Source organism: Mauremys mutica, chromosome 2 (genome assembly GCF_020497125.1).
Source record: "Mauremys mutica isolate MM-2020 ecotype Southern chromosome 2, ASM2049712v1, whole genome shotgun sequence".
In the NCBI taxonomy this organism is placed as follows: Eukaryota; Metazoa; Chordata; order Testudines; family Geoemydidae; genus Mauremys; species Mauremys mutica.
Genome location: NC_059073.1, coordinates 139,198,745 through 139,222,330, shown reverse-complemented (window position 1 = coordinate 139,222,330; position 23,586 = coordinate 139,198,745). Strand labels below are relative to the sequence as shown.

The window sequence follows — 23,586 nt, the reverse complement described above, 5'->3', positions numbered from 1 at the left end:
TTATGCATACTTTTTATTAATAGAAAATAGAATTAGCATTAGCATATAAACTGATCAGCAGGATTTACAGTGTACGTCAATGGACAGTGTGATTAAAGAATTATAATATATAGTTGGAAAATATCTAGCAACCTCAATCAGTAGCTGGTTTTGGGGGAGAGGGATTTGTTAGTGATACGGAGTGGCATGGCAAAGTTCAGGCTCTCCTAAAGCCACTTTATCCTTTTAAAACCATGGGCACTCCTGACAAGCACAACAGAGGTCCCAGAGGCAGTTTTACTTTAATTCAGTATTGCTAGAAAGTTGTGCTTCAGGCTGTTTGTGAAATCTACCTGTTCACAGTCTGCATCTTCGTTCCATCCCAGATTCAATTTCGTGTCTTTGATAAGCGACATGTTCAGCTATTCAATATGCCATCCAGAATACACACACAAGTTAAACATGCGAGTAAAACAGCACTCCTTACAGATGCCACAACCCCCTACAGAACACTCAGATTGTCCCAAAACAACAGATGTGATTAGACATACAACCATCTTTGCTTTATCAGCCCTGGCACAAAAAAAATCTAATTGCCTATCCACTCCCATGACCAGGGTAATGAACAAACCTCAGCCTTGATCTTGGGAACACTTGTGTATGCAATTAACTTTACTCACACAAGTAGTTCCAAATACTTCAAGGAGACTAATAATTTGAACAAAATTAAGCTAGTGCACAATAATATGTGAGGCTGGGGCTTAATATTTGACTTGCCCATCAGTTACGATCCCTAGGAGTGTTAAATTTTGGTAAGGCCAACAAATGAAAATGGATAAAGGTATAGCTCATACTCTCACAAAATTCCTCACAGGTCAATGTTACAAAAGAGTTATATATTGTATCCACGCAAAGCAAAACGTAATAAATATTTAGAGCGTTTAACATTTCCAAAACACTATACAAGTTTGAATGAAACTAAGGCATAGTGTTGCATCAGTGATCCTGTTAACGATGTGCAATCCTGCTAACATTTTACAGCAGAAACAATGTTTACGTTGATTGGGTTATTGAAGCATTATAGAAGTTTTTACTTACAACTAAATCACAAAAAGAATTTAAACAGTTGATTTAGAAGTATAGTTCCTCCCAATCAATGGTAGGCTTTACTATGGACTAAAACGCCATTGACTGTTTGTTGAATGGTAAGTACAACTTAGACCTTATAGTGCACCAGAAGAGCACAATTAGCAAAAACATATTGGAGGTAAAAACCCACAAGCTTTAAAAAATGTTAGTATCCAATACTTCATCTTTGGATAAGCCTTATTTACTTAAAAAGAGTTTAAAATCAACTTACAGACAACTATTAAGATTTATTTCATGCAGTTTCTGTACTTCAAGCATTTTCTGATCATTGTACCTTTTGAAGTTGATCTTTAATTGCTTTAAAAAGCCAGAAGAAAGGAGCAGCACTCATATGGTAATCTACATTTCCATTCAGACAGTGATAGCAATAAAATACAGAAAATATATATGTACTCAGAATGCAGTGTAAATTCTCATCTATAATCACTTGAGATTAGTTTTCTACTACATCATACTGTTGAACAAGAATTTTAACAACAATTAAAAAACACTGGCTTTGTATTCTAAACAAAGCATTACATAAAATTAGGATGAGATTAAAAAGTTAGTCCCCAATAAATGGATTTGAATTCTACAAATTCAGACACTCAGACATAAAGGATAGTTTAATTAACAGATAAAGGGGCTTTTAGGAGACGGAACAGGTCAATTACTGTTCATGACTATGGCAAAGTCTGGTAGCATTTCAAGGTTTTTGAAATGGAAATGGTCAATAAATACCAGAATCAGAATGTTCATTTTCATACATGAATGACAGCCAGACAGTTGCGAAAACCCTCCCTCTCTCCCCTGCCTGCTGAAAAATAATAATTAATACTCGTTAAAATTATTACAAAAAGACATTATTTTCATGCATCTAAGGTAAAACACAGAATATTTGTATAAAGAGGTAGATTAAAAAAAAGGAGAAAAAAACCCAGATTCTTCATTCTTTGTCACTTTTATTCAGTAGTTTTTTTTTTCTTCCTTATTTTCTCTTTTTTGGTGCCAAACATGGCAAGGAGTGATTACAGTCAACTGCTTATTAAAACATTTGTTCGCAACATAGACCCCTTTACCACTGACCCCAAACTGACCCATTTCATGTGCTTTATTTCATTTTTTTCTATACGCCACCACCAGGGATGGGTGGAGGGAATGAAGGAGGGGAAGGGGGAGTCCAGGAGGAGGAATGCTACAAGCCACAGCAAGAATGAGTTGCATTTAATAAAAAAGGGCCACAAATGATACAGTAATGAGGTTACACAATTAAATCCCATAGCATGACTGAAGGCTTTCCCTGTGTTTGACGTCATCACAATGGAAGGCATAAAAAGTGGAGTAAACCAATGTTGATACAGTCCAATCTAGTCCATTAGGCAAGATGGTGCAAGTAGTCATTAAATTAAAAAGTGCCCTACCCTCACCTAAATGGCTAGCAAACATGGAGAACACCACTGTGATGGATCAACAGAGCTTTCTCCATGTAGCTAAAAAAAAGTGTGTCATATGGCACATTTTTAAACACTGGAAAGGGGTGCCACAATGGACCTCTCTCTTTTATTCTCTTTCATTTACAGGTACAAATGCTAGATTCAACTATCTCAACTATGCAGGAAGTGGACTCTTCTGTTAGGAATGCCAATCCTAATTCACTTTGTCTTGAAATATATACAAGTTGTTTGTAGTAGCTACAGCAATGATATTTTCCTTGGGATGCCAGGCTGTATGTAGTATCTTCTTGTTGAAGTCTAGGCTGTCAACGCTAATTTCATCCTTCTTTCGCTTGCCACTCGCACAGACTTTGCGGGGCTTCAAAACAGTGCGGGGTTTATTATTTTCCCGTGATGCTTCTAAGGTGATGTCTCGCTTCGTGTTTCTGTCAAACATTCTGAAGAAATTGTTGTAAGATCCCGTCATGACAACACTGGAAATAAGAAAACTAAAGATTAATCCAAAAATGCCACATTTTAAAAAGAGGGAGTTATTTGTATTACGGTAGTGCCTGGAGGCCTCAACTGAGAACAGGGCTCCACAGTGCTAGGCGCTGTATGTATAAATAGAAAGAGTCCCTGGCCCAAAGAGCTTACAATTCAAACAGAGAAGACAAAGGGTAGTGAAAATAAAGTATGTGTTCACATTTTACAGCTAGGGAGCTGAGGCGCACAGGAAGAGTAAGTGATTAACTCAAGGTCCCATGTGAACCACTCATCACCCAATTCCCAGTCCAATGTCTTAATCACAAGATCCTCCTTCCACCCTACAAGAACCCAGAAATCCTGCTTTTCCATTCCCCTTCACCCTTTCAGAAAATATCTTTTGAGTTGCACACTGGTGAGGAAACAAGGTCGCCTATTTTGGGCCTGCTGCTGTAAGAAGCTGTATCACCCATGCTATGTGCTCTTGAAGTCAGTGGGAGAGGAGGGCACTCGGAACCTTACAGAACTAGGGCCTGTAGCCGCCAATAGAATTTTTTCACCCCAAACAGCTATTTTAAAAGCCACTAGAGGTACAACTCAGATTTTTATCCAGAACCACTCAATCAACTACCTTTGCAAAGACCTTGTTACTGGGAGCTCTCGCTACGTAAATTCTTTGTCACATGAATTCACATTGTGCCAAAATTAACCCCAACAAACAGTCCCCGTGCAAAGCAATACTTCAGAAAAACATCTAAGTTATTAACTTCAAGAAGTATCAAATATGGTCATACCCCAACTCAAAACAGCAGTATTTTCTGAATCACAGAGGACTAATTTTGATTCTTTGGGAGCTAAACACAGTTTTTAAAATGATTATGGGCCCAATCCTACAAGGGGTTGAGCATCCTCAACTCCAACTGACTTTGGGCAGTTAGTTTGCTCAGCATGCTTCAACAGATGCTCAATATTTCACAGGATTAAGCCTTATAGATTATACCTGTGTGACCCAAGGATCTTTTGATGCCAACAGGGGTTCACAGGAGTATAGGGATCACATGACCAATTTGGTGAACACATGTAAGATTTTTACTGAAAGCCTGTGTCACAATGGTCATCCCTCTCACTATGAGATGCATGTACAGATAATATGTGAGGAATTATGTATATGTACTAAAATTTATGTTCTCTAGGTCTGTGGTTGAAAGCAGGTCACTCAAAGGTAGCGTGTCTTGAGACAAAATTTATCAGACACTTATCTCCCTGGGTGACAGACAAGAGGAGTCTATTACCATACTAAGTCAAATGCTAGTAAAGAGCTGAAGGGAACTTCAGAAGGAAATTAACAGGAAGAGGTAAACGGGGGGCGGGGGGGGGGGGGGAGGGAGAAGGAAGGCACTCAGGTGAACCTTGAAAGTCTCTTCTGCTATATCTGGCAGTGCAGAGACACCCTGGCATCCATCCATCTGTGAAGAAAAATTGCCAGCGGACTCAATTTTATGAAAGGGGGGCTCTGCCAATTTAGTTGAGAACCCTGGGGAGAGGACTTGGGGAAGCTATCTTCATAAAATATCAGGGTTGGAAGAGACCTCAGGAGGTCATCTAGTCCAACCCCCTGATCAAAGCAGGACCAACCCCAACTAAATCATCCCAGCCAGGGCTTTGTCAAGCCTGACCTTAAAAACCTGTAAGGAAGGAGATTCCACCACCTCCCTAGGTAACCCATTCCAGTGCTTCACCACCCTCCTAGTGAAACAGTTTTCCCTAATATCCAACCTAGACCTCCCCCACTGCAACTTGAGACCATTCCTCCTTGTTCTGTCATCTGCTACCACTGAGAACAGTCTAGATCCATCCTCTTTGGAACCCCCTTTCAGGTAGTTGAAGGCTGCTATCCAATCCCCCTTCACTCTTCTCTTCTGCAGACTAAATAAGCTCTGTTCCCTCAGCCTCTCCTAATAAGTCATGTGCCCAAGCCCCCTAATTTCATTTTCATTGCCCTCTGCTGGACTCTCTCCAATTTGTCCACATCCTTTTAGTGGAGGGTCCAAATCTGGATGCAATACTCCAGATGTGGCCACACCAGTGCCGAATAGAGGGGAATAATCACTTCCCTCAATCCTCTGGCAACGCTCCTACTAATGCAGCCCAATACGCCATTAGCCTTCTTGTCAACAAGGGCACACTGTTGACTCCTATCCAGCTTCTTGTTCACTGTAATCCCCAGGTCCTCTTCTGCAGAACTGTCGCTTAGCCAGTCAGTAGCAGTGCATGGGATTCTTCCGTCCAAAGTGCAGGACTCTGAACTGGTCCTTGTTGAACCTCATCAGATTTCTTTTGGCCCAATCCTCCAATTTGTCTAGGTCACTCTGGACCCTATCCCTACCTGCAAGCGTATTTACCTCTCCCCACAGCTTTGTGTCATCTGAAAACTTGCTGAGGGTGCAATCCATCCCATTATCCAGATCATTAATGAAGATGGGACCCAGGACCGACCCCTGGGGCACTCCACTTGATACCAGCTGCCAACTAGACATTGAGCCGTTGATCATTACCCGCTGAGCCCAACAATCTAGCCAGCTTTCTATCCACCTTTAGTCCATTCATCCAATCCAATAACTTGCTGGCAAGAATACCGTGGGAGACCGTATCAAAAGCTTTGCTAGAGTCAAGATATATCACGTCCACTGCTTCCCCCATATCCACAGAGACAGTTATTTCATCACAGAAGGCAATCAGGTTGGTGAGGCATGACTCCCCCTTGGTGAATCCATGTCGACTGTTCCTGATCACCTTCCTCTCCTCCAAGTGCTTCAAAATGGATTCCTTGAGGACCTGCTCCATGATTTTTCCAGGGACTGAGGTAAGGCTGAGCAATCTATAGTTCTCTGGATTCTCCTCCTTCCCTTTTTCAAAGATGGGCACTATGTTTGCCTTTTCTCAATCGTCTGGCAACTCCCCCGATCACCACGAGTTTTCCAAGATACTGGCCAATGGCTCCGCAATCACATCCGCCAACTCCCTCAGCACCCTCGGATGCAGTGCATCCGGCCCCATGGACTTGTGCATATCCAGCTTTTCTAAATAGTCCTTAACCTGTTCTTTCACCACTGACTGTCTCTTGTAGGAGACAAGAGAATGTCTTGAGAGTTAAATTTAGGTTCTAGAAAGCATGTTATGATTTTGTTTTGTATGCAACTATTTGTTTCCAATATTCTTCTTATTACTTGAATCTCTGTTCTTTGATACTAAACTTATTCTTGTTTTCACTATAACTATATCTAAGTGCTGTATGTTAAGATGAGTGGGGATCCTGAGTTGACTCCTTGCAAGCTGGGGTGTGCTATTCCTTTGGGAGTAGCGAATCAGAGCTCTGTGAGCGTTCAGTGCAACAGGTCTGAACACTCCAGAGGGATGCTCGGAAAAGTCCAGAGTTGGTGTGTGCCTACTGCTAACCTGTTCAGAGAGAGCAAGGCCTGTGGAGAATTGTGTTGCCAGAGGCTAGTAGATTCAGGGAGCTGAACCACAGCGGGCACCGAAAACATCCTCACACTAAGGGCAGGTGGTAGAGAGGTGCCTCACAACCCTGGGAAACATCACAACCTGTTACAAGGTTCTGTGATTAAGACAAGCATTTGAATTTCTGCATGTAAGCAGTCAGTATTGCCCTTCTGGCTGGCAACAGAGTGTACCCTGGAAAGAAATTACTAATAGCCAGAAGGAGCAGAATTTTGAATTTGGCTCAAAGTACATTGCTAGAGTTGCATGAGCATCAGGACCAAAATATACCCAATTTTTGATACACCACCTTAGAGTTGGCTAGTTTAAGATCACCAAATTAAAATATAGCAGATTTTCAGTTAGGCAAATATGCTTAGAGATTATCCAAATATTTGGATAAACAGCTGTTTTGTTTCAAGAGATTGTTCCCCTCATGATGAAACAGATGGGGATCCAAAGAGCTGCTTTAGATTTGGCAAATGAGTGGCTCAATGCATTTTTTTTTTTAATCATCATTCAACTTAAGCTAACAGTAATGTTACTGGGGAGGCAGCCATGCAAGGCAAGCTTGAAAAGTCATTTAAAAAAAAATGAAATGCTTAGAGGATTATCTACATATTTTCAAGACAGGATTATTAATGAGAACAACAGCTTCCAAAGCATATTAGGCAACTTACAGTCATAAGAAATATATACTCTCCAGGGTAAAGAGTATCAAAGGCCTCAATCCAGCAATAAAATCTGCATGGGTGGATTCTCACTCCCTGCATATCAAATTGCAAGACTCCCACAGTAAGGGCTAATATACATTACATTAGCTCATAATACTGTAAAATACAACCAAACCCAAGAAGAAAAGGATTCATACATTTGAGGCTACATTTTGAATTTCTCATGTCAGAAGGAACCCATAGTGCTGCTTCCCATTCCCAAAACTAAGGCTTAAATATGTGAAGAAAAACAGTTAGACTTGCCTGTCCGATCCATTCCAACAGCACTCAAATTTGTCAAAAATGCAGTCATTCTCATACAGAGAACAAAGTTTACTTCTGAGGTATTCATGCACCTAAGGGGAAAAAAGTTTCTTTAATATTTAAAAAGCATGAAAGTGTCCAAGCAAGCTACACAGAGACCAACTTGACTCTTAAGGAAAACGGAACGGGGCCCCCTTCGGATACTCTCAGTCCACCCTGTAAGTTGTCAGGGAGCGTCACAATTCACTCCATGGCACTGGACTGTCCCTAAACTGAGCAAGTGTCCTGCACAATACTGCCTCCTGGTGCCCAGGCAGAAAGGTGTGAACTCTGGTCTCCTCTCTGATGTTGCAAAACACCATCACTATGCTAACTTGTGGCCCAGAATGCAAGTCACGCTTATTGCACCCTTCCTGAGTCCCACCCCATGAGAAAAAGCATGTCATACATGTTAAAATGTAGATCTTAATCCTACAATCAGATCACAGAGAGCAGACCCGTGTGTGTCTTTGTGCCCCACTGTCTTTGCTGAAGCTCTGCATAGGAACAGGGATCTGTACACACAGATCCAATTATGGGATCACAGCCATACTCAGGACATGACATACTTCCAAAGTTTATAATACCAGTGTATGAAATTTCACTGAATACCTGGTATGTTTCCACAGGTCTGTTTTCCATATTTAAATCCCAGATCTTCACTGACAGATAATCTCTAGTCATCATATATCGACCACTATGGCTGAATTTTACATCAGATATGGAAGAGATGATTTCAGAGAAAAACGATCTGTTGCTAGGGTCTTCTGGTTCTTCAAACACTAAGTAAAAAACAGGCATGCCGATCAGCAAAGCACATCTATTCAAAACTAAGCCAATTCCATACAAACTCTCATGCTTCAAAACAATCATTTCAATATGAACCTTGGCAAAAATCTCAAATGGTTCTGGGACTGCATTTTATACATGCACAGATTGAGGAGCCTTTCCCATACCCTAATACAGCATACTCATCATACTACACAGACTGATTAGAAACACTGCAGGTGCTGTTAGTTATCTAGTGTTTGATGGCCAGATGAAGGAAGAAAACTTATCGTCATAAGAAATATTGGCACAAGAACATTAAAAGTTGCATACTGATGTATACGGCAAATGCCACTTATATCCATGGCCTAAGGCTGTAACATCAAAAATGCAGGAAGAATTAAAACCAGTCAGATATAAGATCTTTGGACCACTGAGTCCATCTCCTCAGAAGTCCAGGATACAAGTCCCTGCTAAAACAGGATATACCCAAATAAGCTTATTACACATTTACAATGTATTAGCTGAGCTAGAATAGATAGCCTTGCTGCCATTACATGTAATATTTCAGAAAGACAAAGCTCTGTAATGTGACCTCCATATGGTGAAGTAAATGTTGGATTTAGCTTCTAAAGCGATAATGAATCGAGTCTATGTAAGATAGAAGTAAAGGCAAATCACTATACATATTGCTTTCTATAAATTGGTCACAATAAAAAAAAAAATCCAAGACAGAGGGAGGAATCTAACTTTTGGAGGGTGTACTCATTTGCAAGTCTTGAGCATTAGCTACAGACCTGAGTTTGAACTGAACCAGTAATTTAAAAGTTAAAGGCTGCATTAAGCTGTTTCCAATCCTCTCAATTAACCAGTCCTCTGGCATTAATTTTTTAAGTTGCAGTAACATTAAGTTACTGTTTTCACTCAAGCAAGGAGATAAACCCAACATCCCACTAAGATTTTGTTGTTGTTTTTTTCCTCTTTTCCCCCATACTAAGGAAATTCATTATACACACTCAGTGAGGTGTGTTAGAAATTTATTGACAAAAGCCTCAGTTTACAGTACTTGATGCTTAGACACTACACATAGCACTGTCTACACTAGAAAATTAAGTTGGCTTAACTACATCACTCCTGGGTCTGAAATATCCACACCCCAAGCAGCGTAGTTAAGCCAACTTGACCTAGCACTGTCTACACGGGGTTAACAGAAGAATTCTTCTGTTGACCCAAGCTACCACTTCTCAGGGAGGTGAATTACCTTTGCTGATGAGAGAACCCCTCCCCTCAGCATAGGTAGCATCTACAGTGGCTCAGCTGCAGCATTTCAAGTGTAGATAAGCCCATAGCTTTCTCTAGTACTGAAATGCTGAATGCTTTAAAAAACGGGGGTGGGGGAAAAGGAAATCAATAACGAAGTAGAACTCACATTTTGAATGTCTGTCACAGAGTGCCGATGCTCTCATGTCACACAGACGAATTGTTCCTTTACTACTGCTGTATACAAATGTATTACAGCTGTTAGGATGGAACTCTGCAGCTGTTATCACCTCTGTCAGCTCTTCCATGTTGGCAGGCTTAATATCTACAATATCTAGAAAGCGTTTTATTAAGGAATTCTCTCTACAAATTTTCAGAACACACTTATACAGCTTTATACATTTATTCCACAAAGCCTCTCCAATCACCAATAAATGGGTATCTAAAACAGACAAACATAAAACAATCAAAAGAGGAAGGTAGCAGTGTGGCAGCAGGGAACTGGGAGACAGGACTCTGCCACAGGCTCCCTCTGGGGGTTATTTATCTACTCGAAAAATGGAAACAGTCTTCTTTTAATTGTCTATAAAACCAGTCCTGAAATATAAACATGCCGTCATTTTAAATTTTTTCTATAATCTAGTAAGCAACAATCACCAATATATTTTATAAGCTTAAAATAATTAAAATCCAACATTCTAAAAAAATGATTTTGCACTACATCAGTTGTTCAGTTTCGCTCTCTAGAGCATCAGCTGGCCTGCGTCTAATTTCACCAAATGCTGCAACATAACCAAGGCTGATTGTCATAGGAGTCATGGATTTTGTGATTTCCTGTTGTGTTTTTTTCCTCAAAAACTCAGACTCCTTATTTGCCCACTGCTCTAGCTCCTGCTCCCCGTACAGTAGTGGCTGAATATACTCCTGTGATTCTAGAGACCTAGAACCTTTTCGCATGTGTGCAGAAGTGGAGTGGTGGGGCGGCAGGGGAACACAGAAAGAGAGAGAGAGAGAGAGAGAGAAGGGGGCTGGGAAGTTCTGTGGCAGACCAATAATTTGAAGGACTGACGATGGTACCTCTCTCGCAGATTGGACCCATAACGTAGCTCAAGATTCGTTTCAAAAGACAAATACTGTCAAATCGTTCTCTTTCCAGCCCTGCTCCTCTTGTGTTCCTGGAGCTTTACCTTTTCCTCCTTTCTAATAACCAATGCCATGATTTTGCCCTAATTTTTTGCCAGGAAAACAACGAACATTAATCATAACTCCGCTTTGCCTTATGTTGCCTAAAAAGGATCCTCGGGTATTGGCATGCCAGTAGCAATATTCTCTGCAATTGCAACTGAAAAATAACTAAGAAATGGAAGATGTCTTAAGCATACAACACTTCAAGGGAAAAGAGAAATCTAACAACTTTGGTTATGGCAAAAAGTCTTTCTCCGATAAAAAGATACTAAAACTTCTGTCTGTAATTTCTAGGTGCCACAGATTAATCCGCAAGTCATCTGCAGATAGGTATGTTTCATAATCACTATTGATGGAGATAGAGTTGATGTGATACGTGTGAGCATTTGCAAATATTCTTCGTGGACTGGCTTCAACCATAAGATCCATGGGTCTGAATACTGGCACCTGAAAAATACAAGAAAACACAAAATATAAGGTGTGCATGTAATATAAATGTGTACTGACAGCCACCCATCCAATGCACCTCCACCAGCCTGACCCAGAAGCCACTTCAGAAATCAATGTCCTGTGCATAGCAGGCAAGGAACAGCTGGTGTACAATATGTGGGACACCATAGGAAGCTCATGGTTAATATCACTATACAAAGGATGGTCTTGCAGAGAATGACTGGCACATGGAGTCAGGAGTTCTGACTTCTATTGCCAGCTGAGCCACAGACTTATATATGGGACCTTGAGAAAGTCAATCAAACTGCCTCTGCCTTAGATCCCGATCTATTAAATGAGGCTAAATACTCACTTACCCTCAGATGGTGACTCTGAGGACTCTCCCACTAGATAGAGGAGCTACTCACCCGTAGTGTTGTAACTGTAGAAGGGTCCCTATACCGCCCATCTTCTTCCTTCAAGTTATAGCCCTCCGGTCTTTTGTCCCTTTCACTTATTTTCCATAACTTTATTGTTTTATCTGCAACAAATTAATGAGTTGTCCAAATTCAAATGAAAGTTCAAGCATGAGGCCGCTTTCTTTTCACAACTGGTATTTTTGGATCATTTCAGTATTCATTTTTCAAGTGAGCCTGTCAGGATTATCTATCTACATATATAAACACCACAAAAACTCTAAAAGCTAATGGAGATGCATATTTTGTTGGATGTGACTGTTGCCTCAACTTACAATTAGGTTGAAATGAACTGGGAAAGTTAAAATGCACTTGCAACCTGGTCTACACAAAGTTTTTGTACCAGTATTTTGGTTGATTTTTTTTTTTTTAAAGCAAAACCATTAAACCACTACAAGCCCCCATGTAGATGCAGTTCTGTCACTATAAAGGTGCCTTATGCCAATATAGTTTATTGCCCTTCCGGTACAGGAAGAGCAAAATTGGTAGAGAGCATCTTTATGCCAGTATAACTGTTCACACTAGGGGGGATTGTACTGCTTTAAGTAAAGCAGTATAGTTAAAGCAGTACAACCCGTGTATAGCCAAGCCCTTAGACCAGGGGTCCCCAACGTGGTGCCCGTGGGGGCCATGGCGCCCACCAGGGAGTCTAAGTGCGCTTGCGTACTGGCCGACACCTCTGGATGACGCTGCTTGCCACTGACAAATTTCTGCAGCATTTCGGCGGATGCTTGTCCGCCACCACTGTCCTCCGTGGTGCCAGACGAAAAAGGTTGGGGACCACTGCCTTAGACTGACATTTAGTTTAAAAAAAGACAATCAGATCTGAAAAACCTTCAGATTAACAAATCCATGCTAATAGTAAACAAGTTTACATGTAAACTCTTTTAGATACCCAGATACAATTAAACCAAGCACAAATTATCCATTTATTGCATTGTGTAGATTGCAGATGGCATTAAACATCTAAATATTATAAAAACTCATGATTTGTGGAATAAACTGATCAAAACAGTATCCGGAAGAATTTTTCCTCCAAACGTATAGCATTTCACAAATATAGGGGTTTTCTTCCCCATCCTCTGTAGCATCAAGCTATTGGCCACTGCTCGACTCAGAACAGATTTTACTGAGTAAAGGACTGGCCTTTGAATCTTAAGATGCTAGTCAAAGGTAAGTATGCTGTAAGTAAGGGCAGAAAGAGGAGCAGAGAATTTGAGATTCATTCTACAGAGCTGTATTCTGCTTTCAAGCTTACTGTGTACAATAAAAGAAAACTTACCGTTTGTAGACAATAAAAACTGAGCAGCATTTTTCTGGGGTAACCACCTAATTTTGTTGATCTTTTCTTCAATTTCTAAACTTTTCAAGTAGTCAAATTCTGGTTCATGGCTTTGAAAAGTACTGTAAACATTGTATTCCCCTCTGCTGAGAGACTGGATTTTGTTCTAAAAAGAGAGAAAATATTTGTTTCCGAGAATTACATGATTACGGCTTATATGCAGTGCACGTGTACTAAGATTGTAGGGGGGGATGTTTACACAGAATGCACATGTAAACTAATGGTTCAAACAGGAGACTGGTAGCCAGGACTATGCCTGCCTTTGCCAGTCTTGTTGTATAGCCTCTGACAGGCTGCAACTTCCCTGTGCCTCGTTTTTCCAATTCTACAAAATGGATGCAACAGGGCTCAACCATTTCATAAGGGTTTGGGTAAAGTTTCAGCACCACAGAAGTGCTAAGTACGTTTTGTTGCTTTTGATGCAGCATAAAGACAGTATAGTTGCACAGCCACTTCATTTTTAACCAATCTCCTCTTTTCACTCACTCAACTTTCTCAGTTTTCTTTTTGGGCTGTCACTTTCCATACTTTGTTTCAATGTGATCACAATGTTTAAACTTTCAGAAAAAATCCTTCAGTCCTCTAAGCTACTTGTGCACAGTTTACAACAGAGTCACTTGCCCTCTGTAAATAACTCAAAACAGCTGAACTTTGAATCTTCTAACTTTGCAAATAACCAGCCCTCAGAGCTAAGAAACCTTTAAAGTTAAAAAAAAAAAAAAAAAACTTACTAAAATTGTGTTAGGAGTGTCTCATCCACCCCACAGAATATGTAGTTTCCAAGGGAGTATAGTCCCCAAAGTTTCCCGAAGACTCTCTCTGCTGCACATTGGGTTAATCTACTCTGGGGAAGACTGACCTGCTGCTCAAGTGGTGAGAATCCCAAATGCAACCACAGTGCAAGCCAGATAGACATACACCTCTACCCTGATATAACACGACCCAATATAACACGAATTTGGATATAACGCAGTAAAGCAGTGCTCTGCTGGGGCGGGGCTGTGCACTCCGGCGGATCAAAGCACATTCGATATAACGTGGTTTTGCCTATAACACGGTAAGAATTTTTTGACTCCCGAGGACAGTGTTATATCGGGGTAGAGGTGTATATATAAATCAGCTCTTCCACCCCTGAACAGTCTTAGTTCCTGTTTTCTTAGAAACCCTTTTTCCTTACTTTTGGGAAGCTACACTGGAAAAAAGAGAAGTCACAGCTTCTACAGTGAAATCTCAAAGTTACAAACAAGAGAGTTAACGAACTGACCAGTCAACCAGACACCTCATTTGAAAAAAGTATGCAATCAGGCAGCAGCAGTGACAAAACAAAACAAAAAAATAATGCAAATACAGTCCAGTACAGTGTTAAACTACTTTTAAAAAAAAAAGGGGGGGAGGGGTAAACAGCATTCTTCTTCTGTATAGTAAAGTTTCAAAGCTGTATTAAGTCAATGTTCAATTGTAAACTTTGGAAAGAACAACCATAACGTTTTGTTCGGAGTTACAAACAACCTCCAGTCCTGAAGTGTTCCAAACTGAGGTTTGACTGCAGGAGTAGCCAACCTGAGCCGGAGAAGGAGCCAGAATTTACCAATGTACTTTGCCCAAGAGCCACAGTAATACGTCAGCAGCCCCCATCAACTCCCCTGCCCACCTACCGGTAGCCCCGCCGATCAGCGCCTCCCCCTCCCTCCCAATCAGCTGTTTCGTGGCATGCAGGAGTCTCTGGGGGCAGGGAGAGGGGGAGGAGCGAGGGCACTGCAGGCTCAGGGGAGGGGGCATGAAGTGGGGGTAGGGCCTGTGGCAGAGCCAGAGGTTGAGCAGTGAGCACCCCCAAGCACATTGGAAAGTTGGCGCCTGTAGCTCCAGTCCCGGAGTCTGTGCCTGTACAAGGAGCCGCATATTAACTTTTGAAGAGCCGCAGGTGGCTCTGGAGTCACAGGATGGCCACCCCATTCTACTGTATCACCTTTAGCCAGCATAACTTTAATATTAAAAGCACAGTTATGATTGACAGCCTATGCTCTGAGGGCACCCTGGATGGATGGGAGAACTGCCTGGAATGACAGGAAGCCTCAAATCTTACACAGGCTGCTGCTCTCCCTGCTAAAAAGCTGTGTTTTATGTAGTGATTCCTTAAAGCCACACTCACTCTGGAGGAACTTGACCTCCTCTTATGTGAAGAGCAACCAGGAAGGAAGTGGTTTTTAAAACAGTCCATAGCTGAGCACACTTCTAGCTTCAAATCTTGAGTGCTTTCATATCCCACCTAGGTTCTTGCAATCCCACCATCACCATCTTAGGTTGACAGGTGAATCATGCCTTTGCTGTGACGAGCTCTGGGTTGTGAAACTTGTTCCTCCCTTTACATATGACTCAGGTCCATTCATCCACGATTGTGCCCCTCTGCCTCACCCCAAAGTTATTACCTGGTATGATCATTGTTGGCCCCAAACGCATTACATTTTCTGGGATTGGGTGACAGGGCATGGATCACTTGATAACCTGTCTGTTCATTCCCTTTGGGGCACCTGCCATTGGCCACTGTCAGAGGACAGGATAGGATACTGGGCTTGATAGACCTTTGGCCTGACCCAGTATGGCCATTCTTATGTTCAAATCCTTTTGTCTTGTACCACATCCTTACATTTTAATGAAGATGAGTAGTTATTAGAATTTATCATGTTGTAGAGTAAGCCAGAAGCAAGGAGAAGAAAGCTGCCTTAGAAATCACACTATTTAACACCCAACAATTATTTTGGCCTCCCATCCTAGAAAGAGGAAGGAACTTGCTGTTGTGTTTCAATCATGCCTAACAAGTTAAGCAGGGTCAAGCAGTCAGTACACTGAATGGGAGACTTTCAAGGTAAAGCTATTGTGCTGAAGGATGTGCTGGTCATGATTCAGTGGTTTTCTCTACTTCAAGTCAATATTAAACTCAATGATTCAGATTGACACACACTTGTTTTGTCGATTAATAAAAAAATATACAGGGCTAGAGGGTTCTATAATGTAGGAGACACCATCTTTAGGATGAAAAGCAAAAGGTCCTTTGAGTCATTTAGGATGTCATAGAACTAAACATAAAAAACTAAGAGGAATAAACCCCAGTCCCCCTAAGTCAAATTCCAACTAAGATAATTACAGTCCACCTTCATGAGTTCCTCGTGCAGTTTCATTTGGATACAATATTCATTTCCTGTCCTATCTTATGTAACACTGTTTGCTTTATACTGTTGAACAGCTGCCACATTCCAACTCAGAGATGGTAACATGTCAGTGGTGGATGAAGTTACACATGCTTATGTAACTATACAGAGGAATCTCATTTCAGTGATGCTCTCTACAGGTTATAAAAGAACTCTGGAATGCTTTCTGATGAAAGGTGCTATATGAATCTAAGGTATATAAAAATGCTCCTGTGTAAATAACCTTATTTATAAAACAGCCCCTGCCAAGGTCACACACAAGTAGTTACAAAATAAATTCTGGCGTATTATTAGGGCATCCATTTTTCTGAACTCATTCCCTGAAATCTCAGGAAAGTAGTCAACATATCTACTCCCAAAGCTCTATTTTGAGGGTAGGTTTTCTGCTCTTCACCACTGACATATTTCTATGGTCCCCATCACCAGAGTGTGATTTCTGAACACAAATGAATTAATCTCCAGAATGTTCATGTGAAGTAGGAAATATCTGCATTCTACAGACGGGGGGAAAAAATGGAGAACATAACATAAGAACATAAGAAAGGCCGTACCGGGTCAGACCAAGGTCCATCTAGCCCAGTATCTGTCTACTGACAGTGGCCAATGCCAGGTGCCCCTGAGGGAGTGAACCTAACAGGCAATGATCAAGTGATCTCTCTCCTGCCATCCATCTCCATCCTCTGACGAACAGAGGCTAGGGACACCATTCTTACCCATCCTGGCTAATAGCCATTTACGGACTTAGCCACCACGAATTTATTCAGTCCCCTTTTAAACATTGTTATAGTCCTAGCCTTCACAACCTCCTCAGGTAAGGAGTTCCACAAGTTGACTGTGCACTGCGTGAAGAAGAACTTCCTTTTATTTGTTTTAAACCTGCTGCCTATTAATTTCATTTGGTGACCCCTAGTTCTTGTATTATGGGAATAAGTAAATAACTTTTCCTTATCCACTTTCTCAACATCACTCATGATTTTATATACCTCTATCATATCCCCCCTTAGTCTTCTCTTTTCCAAACTGAAGAGTCCTAGCCTCTTTAATCTTTCCTCATATGGGACCCTCTCTAAACCCCTAATCATTTTAGTTGCTCTTTTCTGAACCTTTTCTAGTGCTAGAATATCTTTTTTGAGGTGAGGAGACCACATCTGTACACAGTATTCGAGATGTGGGCGTACCATAGATTTATATAAGGGCAATAATATATTCTCAGTTTTATTCTCTATCCCCTTTTTAATGATTCCTATCATCCTGTTTGCTTTTTTGACCGCCTCTGCACACTGCGTGGACATCTTCAGAGAACTATCCACGATAACTCCAAGATCTTTTTCCTGACTCGTTGTAGCTAAATTAGCCCCCATCATGTTGTATGTATAGTTGGGGTTATTTTTTCCAATGTGCATTACTTTACATTTATCCACATTAAATTTCATTTGCCATTTTGTTGCCCAATCACTTAGTTTTGTGAGATCTTTTTGAAGTTCTTCACAATCTGCTTTGGTCTTAACTATCTTGAGTAGTTTAGTATCGTCTGCAAACTTTGCCACCTCACTATTTACCCCTTTCTCCAGATCATTTATGAATAAATTGAATAGGATTGGTCCTAGGACTGACCCTTGGGGAACACCACTAGTTACCCCTCTCCATTCTGAGAATTTACCATTAATTCCTACCCTTTGTTCCCTGTCCTTTAACCAGTTCTCAATCCATGAAAGGACCTTTCCTTTTATCCCATGACAGCTTAATTTACGTAAGAGCCTTTGGTCAGGGACCTTGTCAAAGGCTTTCTGGAAATCTAAGTACACTATGTCCACCGGATCCCCCTTGTCCACATGTTTGTTGACCCCTTCAAAGAACTCTAATAGATTAGTGAGACACGATTTCCCTTTACAGAAACCATGTTGACTATTGCTCAAGAGTTTATGTTTTTCTATGTGTCTGACAATTTTATTCTTTACTATTGTTTCAACTAATTTGCCCGGTACCGACGTTAGACTTACCGGTCTGTAATTGCCGGGATCACGCCTAGAGCCCTTTTTAAATATTGGCGTTACATTAGCTAACTTCCAGTCATTGGGTACCGAAGCCAATTTAAAGGACAGGTTACAAACCTTAGTTAATAGTTCCGCAACTTCACATTTGAGTTCTTTCAGAACTCTTGGGTGAATGCCATCTGGTCCCGGTGACTTGTTAATGTTGAGTTTATCAATTAATTCCAAAACCTCCTCTAGTGATACTTCAATCTGTGACAGTTCCTCAGATTTGTCACCTACAAAAGCCAGCTCAGGTTTGGGAATCTCCCTAACATCCTCAGCCATGAAGACTGAAGCAAAGAATCCATTTAGTTTCTCCGCAATGACTATCATCTTTAAGGGCTCCTTTTGTATTTTCATCGTCAAGGGACCCCACTGGTTGTTTAGCAGGCTTCCTGCTTCTTATGTACTTAAAAAACATTTTGTTATTACCTTTGGAGTTTTTGGCTAGCCGTTCTTCAAACTCCTCTTTGGCTTTTCTTATTACACTCTTGCACTTAAGTTGGCAGTGTTTGGAGGTTAAATGACTCGCCCAAGGCGACATATGAAGTCTGTGGCAGAGCTGGGAACTGAAGGAGAAATTACTTACCTGTGGGGTAGCTGGAGTTCTTCAAAATGTTTTGTGCCTATGGGCACTATTGAGGTTGACTGAGCCCTAGCAGAGGCAGAGTCACTCGAAGTGGGGGCTGTGCTCCAGATGCTTCGTAATAAGCTAAGATGCATCTTGAAACTCACTTTGACAGTCTCTGAGTAGAAATTGGTTGTCCCTTCACCCTTTCAGAAAAGGAGATAAAGAGTCTGGAAGAGGCCCTGGAGGGACTTATTCTATCAAGGTAGATGGCAGGAGCCCCTCTCACTTCCAGAGTATGAAGACTAGCCTTTTCTCTCAGGGTGAGCCTTGGGGTAAAATACTGGGAGTCGAATGCCCTGACTGACGTGGAATTCTGAGAAGACCTGAAGTATGAAGCGAGGATGGGGATGCACGGTCACTCTGTCATGGTAGAAAGTTGTTTAAGAGTAAGTCACAGCCAGGAGTGCCCCTTGCTCTTCTACTCACCTGGCTGAAGTTATGGTTATGAAGTCTTGGAAGACAAATGAAGAAATGAACAGCTGCCCATGGGTTCAAATGGAGAATAACTCAAGGCATTCAGAACTAGGAAAAGATTCCAAGGTTGAGTTAGCTCATTGACATGAAGGAAAAGGTTAGACAAACATTTAAAAATCCAGGCTACGCTAGGATGAGCAAAAACAGAAAAAAATTCATCAGGTGGGTGAAAGACTGTAATGGCAGCTAAGAGGACCCTAATGGAACTGAGTAACAAACTTTGGTGTTCTGTAATGAATCAGGCAGTTGATTATGTCCGTGAGAAGATATAGATCAATGGGCACACCAGGCTTGGAAACACTTCCACTTTTGCAGGCAGGTTTTCCACTGCTCAGGAACAGTCTTAACTTCAGGAAAAGAGTCCAGTTCTACTTCCGAGAACTACTAAGGAGTCAAACCTGGAAGTGTGGTGAAAAGATATTGGGGTGGGTCATGGTGCCTGATATCCGTGTCAGGAGAGCCGCCGTGAGCGGACAGCAAAGATGCACCTGCAGAGAAAGGGGCAAAGTAGATTTGGGAACAAGTAGAAGATTTGTGGCCATAACCTCTCCTTAAGTACAAGCAATGGAGCATCACATTGGACAGCGTTGCAAAGAGATCTATCTCCAGGAGGCCTAAAGGCTGACATATGCTCTAAAAGACTAAACTGCTAAAGATCACTCGTGGTGTTCATGAGCAAGCACTTTCATGGAGCCTGCTATGGTGTTTTTCAGAGTCATCTGGCCTTCTGAAATGAGGGATTGAAACTGCTCTTTGGGCTTGAGGCAAATCATCAATAAAATGTGAAAAGTATAGAAAATTATATTTTGCCATCAGGACTGATAGTTCATAATCCTAAACCGGAGAGCAGTTGATGAATAGCTCTTATGGTTTCAGAGGCCAACATGCTTGTGCTTTTGTCCGAGACAGTTGATTTGAAGCAAGCTTGTTGATTCCTCTTATTGAGGGTGTTCACTAACAAGGAGTTGGGGGTGTCTGCCATGCAGGCTGGTGAAAATAGTCCCTCATTAGGGTCCATGCATTCCTTGTGGCTGTGGTCTCAAGAGAAAGGTACCAGGAAGCATATGTTGAAGGCCCATTAGGAGAGTCCCTGTGTCTGGAGGCTTCTGCTGCTGGTACCAATGACAGCACCATTTGGTGCAGTTTGCTAGAAGACTTCTCAGCGCGAGGCGTACCAGAAGTATTTTTGATGGGTACCAGTATCTCGGTACCAGGGCCTGCAGGAATCTTAGCAGTACCTATACTGGGAGGAGATACCTCCTTCTTCCCTGGCCTCAAAGATGACTTTCCTCTCCTTTTGGAGTCCGTCTCCAGGGAATGGGGTTTCTTCATTTTGAGATGTGTTGTTTCCTAAGCTGCCACATTGTCTCTTCTTACCCAGGCTGAAGTCACCAGTGCAGTCTGAGCGGTAGAGGCCAATGCATTTGGGGTGAGGAAATAGAGAATTGGACCCCACCTGTTTCAAGGAATGCTCCATCCAGAGAAACTTCAGTCAGTCTTCCCTCAGCTTCTGAGATGCCTTAAATCCAGTGCAGGCCTTGCACTTGGATGGGATGTGAAACTCTCCAAGGCAGCAGAGACAACTGGAATGTCTGTCGCCAAGAACTCTATTAACAGATCTGGCAGGCTTTGAAACCCAGTGTCTTTGGCATATCCCCTGTTGCCACGGAGACTGCAGATAAAGGCTGAGTGTGAAGGCGGCCCTGGCCGCAAAAAGAAAATTGGAGGGGGGACTCCAAAAACACACATTTATGCTTAAAACATACAAGAAACAGCTAAAGAACAAAACAAAATAAAATGGTAAAAAAACCAAATAATTACACGGTAGCTGGAAAGCTAATAGCTGACACCACTGTAACTTGAAGAAGAACCTAGATCTCCTGAGTCAGAATCCAGTTTCTTAACCACAAAACGTTTACTCCTTGTATTCTAGTGTAACTAAAACTGGCATGGAGCCAAGGTGCATACGCTGGCTTGATACACATAAAATTTAAGCAAATATTTACCCAGTAACTGTTCAAATTAAGGCACACACACCCGTCAACAAATAACACTTTGTACTGAAAACAGGAAGCTCTGCATAAACACACAGAAAGGTACTCAACTACACAAGACCAACAGCTGCACCTGCCTTTCTGACACCTCTCTGAGGATATCCTAGCCAGTCACACTGGACTCTGATCTTCACTGGCATTTCTGACCTGAAATTAAGGGGAGTTTTTCAGAGCAGCTGAGCATTAAAATCAGGTATTCAGTGACTTCCACTTCCTTAAACAGATCCTAACTTGTAACCAGAATTGCTAGACTACTAACAAGTTGCTGCCCATCCCCACCTCTCCAAGACCGTTCTGATTTTTAAACAGGGAAAGGTTCCATATCCTGCAAGTTCAGTCATCTGAATTTTCACCACTTCAGTGGCCCATAAAACAACTGAGGCAATGTTATCTTCTGAGGCAGCATAATGATGCAACACACAAGGCTGCAACAGAATTTGTCTCACCACAAAGGTGGAAACTTGTAGCCAAGAAATTGCAAAACCCCTAGTGGGTTGGTCCTGGCGATTTCAAGTGGACAAAAAATGAGTGGGACCCAGCTAGGGCTGGCAGTGAAGAAAAGCTGACGTAGGAAGGAAGCTTCCTGAACCTGAAGAGAAAGGGTAAAGGAAACGTCTTTGGGGAAGCCATGAAGAACTTCAAAATCCTTACACTGCTTTAAAGGACTAGCTGTTCTGTGATGCCCCTTAGCATCACAGAGTAACTTTTATGTGCCAGGAATCATCACCTTAGAAATCAGAATATTTGCTATGCAATGAAAATGTTTCAGTTATATGGACTGTCTATTTACCTGGCCAGCTGCAAAAATAAGAACTAAACATGTGAACGAGAGGCTACTTTTGACCCAAATGAAATAATGTACTTCTAATTATTGTTTAATCTTATTGTTGTATACTGTTTTAGGGATGGTGATTTTAAAAGGTGAAACTGATTTTAGGACAGGGCGAATCCTGGGTTTTTAATATCTGTATTTGTTTTGCTAAGTTGTGTTGATGTAAAGTTTGTGTTTATGTTTATATTTACAGTATTATGCACAATGGTCTACGGCTAAGATGCTACATCAGTAAATTCAAATGTGTCAGATCTAGGATTCATGAGTTATGCAATATATTCTGCATTAATAGATTATGGTACAGAACTATAAGAGAGTCAACTATAAAGACCACCTCCTTAGGAAAGTCAAGATTTGCTATCTGTTTAGTCTTTTAGATGGCAACAATTAAAGTTTCTAGGACACTAACCTGTATAAAGGCTATTTATTTAGCATGTCTACATTCATAAAAGCATAAGTTTGTAGTGGATTTCAAATTACAGTATAGCCAACAGAAAATTATAGTAAGGACATCCTGCATTTTACATTACATTAAAACCATAATGCAGCTAAACAAAGTTGCTATAAGGCTACTTGTCCTGACTAAAGTCAGATAAACCCCACTAGATGGCACTAACTGACCCTAGTGATTTATTTGCCTAAGACAAGTTTCAATTCTGCACAGGCTGGAAGCAAGCAAGTTGTTGCAGGTGGTGGAAGAACAACCTCCTTAGAGAAGTGGCGAAATTCTCATTGCTTAGGACTTTTACAACCAGACTGAATAAACACTAGTAAGTGTCCTCTAGGAAACCCACCCCATATTGACAGGGAAACAAAAGGGACTCTTACTCCTCCTACTTCTATGACACTCAAGCCAGTCTGAAACCTTTTTTCCTATTTCCTGTGGGCTATACAACTCAACCATACAGGTCATTAAAAAATATATTTAATGTTTAGCAACTTTAAAAAAAAAATCCTTACAGGTAAGGTAGTTTTGGCTAATGGTATGGTAACAATTATGGCAAGATAAAATAAGTTAGTTACACCCCTCTGAAGAGGCATGGTCCAAGTATAGATTAGGGCCCCAGACACCGCCTAACTCTAATGCCAACTCCAATTGGTCGAATTCCAATGCTGACTCTCTGCAGCCTCTGCTAAATCAAACTTTCTGTCTCAGCTCCCCTACCTTTAAAATGGGAATATGTACCCTACCGGAATCCTGGGAGGATTGTTTGTGGAGTGCTATGAAGACAAAAGCACTATGCAACTACTGATTATTAATATCACATGGATAAACGGTTGCCATCAGTTCCATATCTCAACTGGCTAGACATACGGAGTGGGATTTTCAAACATGCCTAAGTGACTTAGGAGCAC

The 23,586-nt window shown here is 41.4% G+C and overlaps 1 protein-coding gene across 4 annotated transcripts in view; it reads right to left on the bottom strand.

The window, feature by feature from the left end:
• PPP2R2A (protein phosphatase 2 regulatory subunit Balpha) overlaps positions 1-23,586 on the bottom strand; it is an 81,315-nt gene continuing 57,729 nt past the window's right edge. For all 4 annotated transcript variants that reach the window (XM_045004700.1, XM_045004701.1, XM_045004702.1 and 1 more), the window contains 7 exons: positions 12,941-13,106; positions 11,611-11,723; positions 11,023-11,200; positions 9,738-9,902; positions 8,153-8,322; positions 7,502-7,593; positions 1-3,034 (listed from right to left, as the gene is read on the bottom strand). In XM_045004700.1, the coding sequence (XP_044860635.1) occupies positions 2,755-3,034; positions 7,502-7,593; positions 8,153-8,322; positions 9,738-9,902; positions 11,023-11,200; positions 11,611-11,723; positions 12,941-13,106 (1,164 nt within the window). In that variant the 3' untranslated portion in view covers positions 1-2,754. The remainder of the gene's footprint in view (positions 3,035-7,501; positions 7,594-8,152; positions 8,323-9,737; positions 9,903-11,022; positions 11,201-11,610; positions 11,724-12,940; positions 13,107-23,586) is intronic.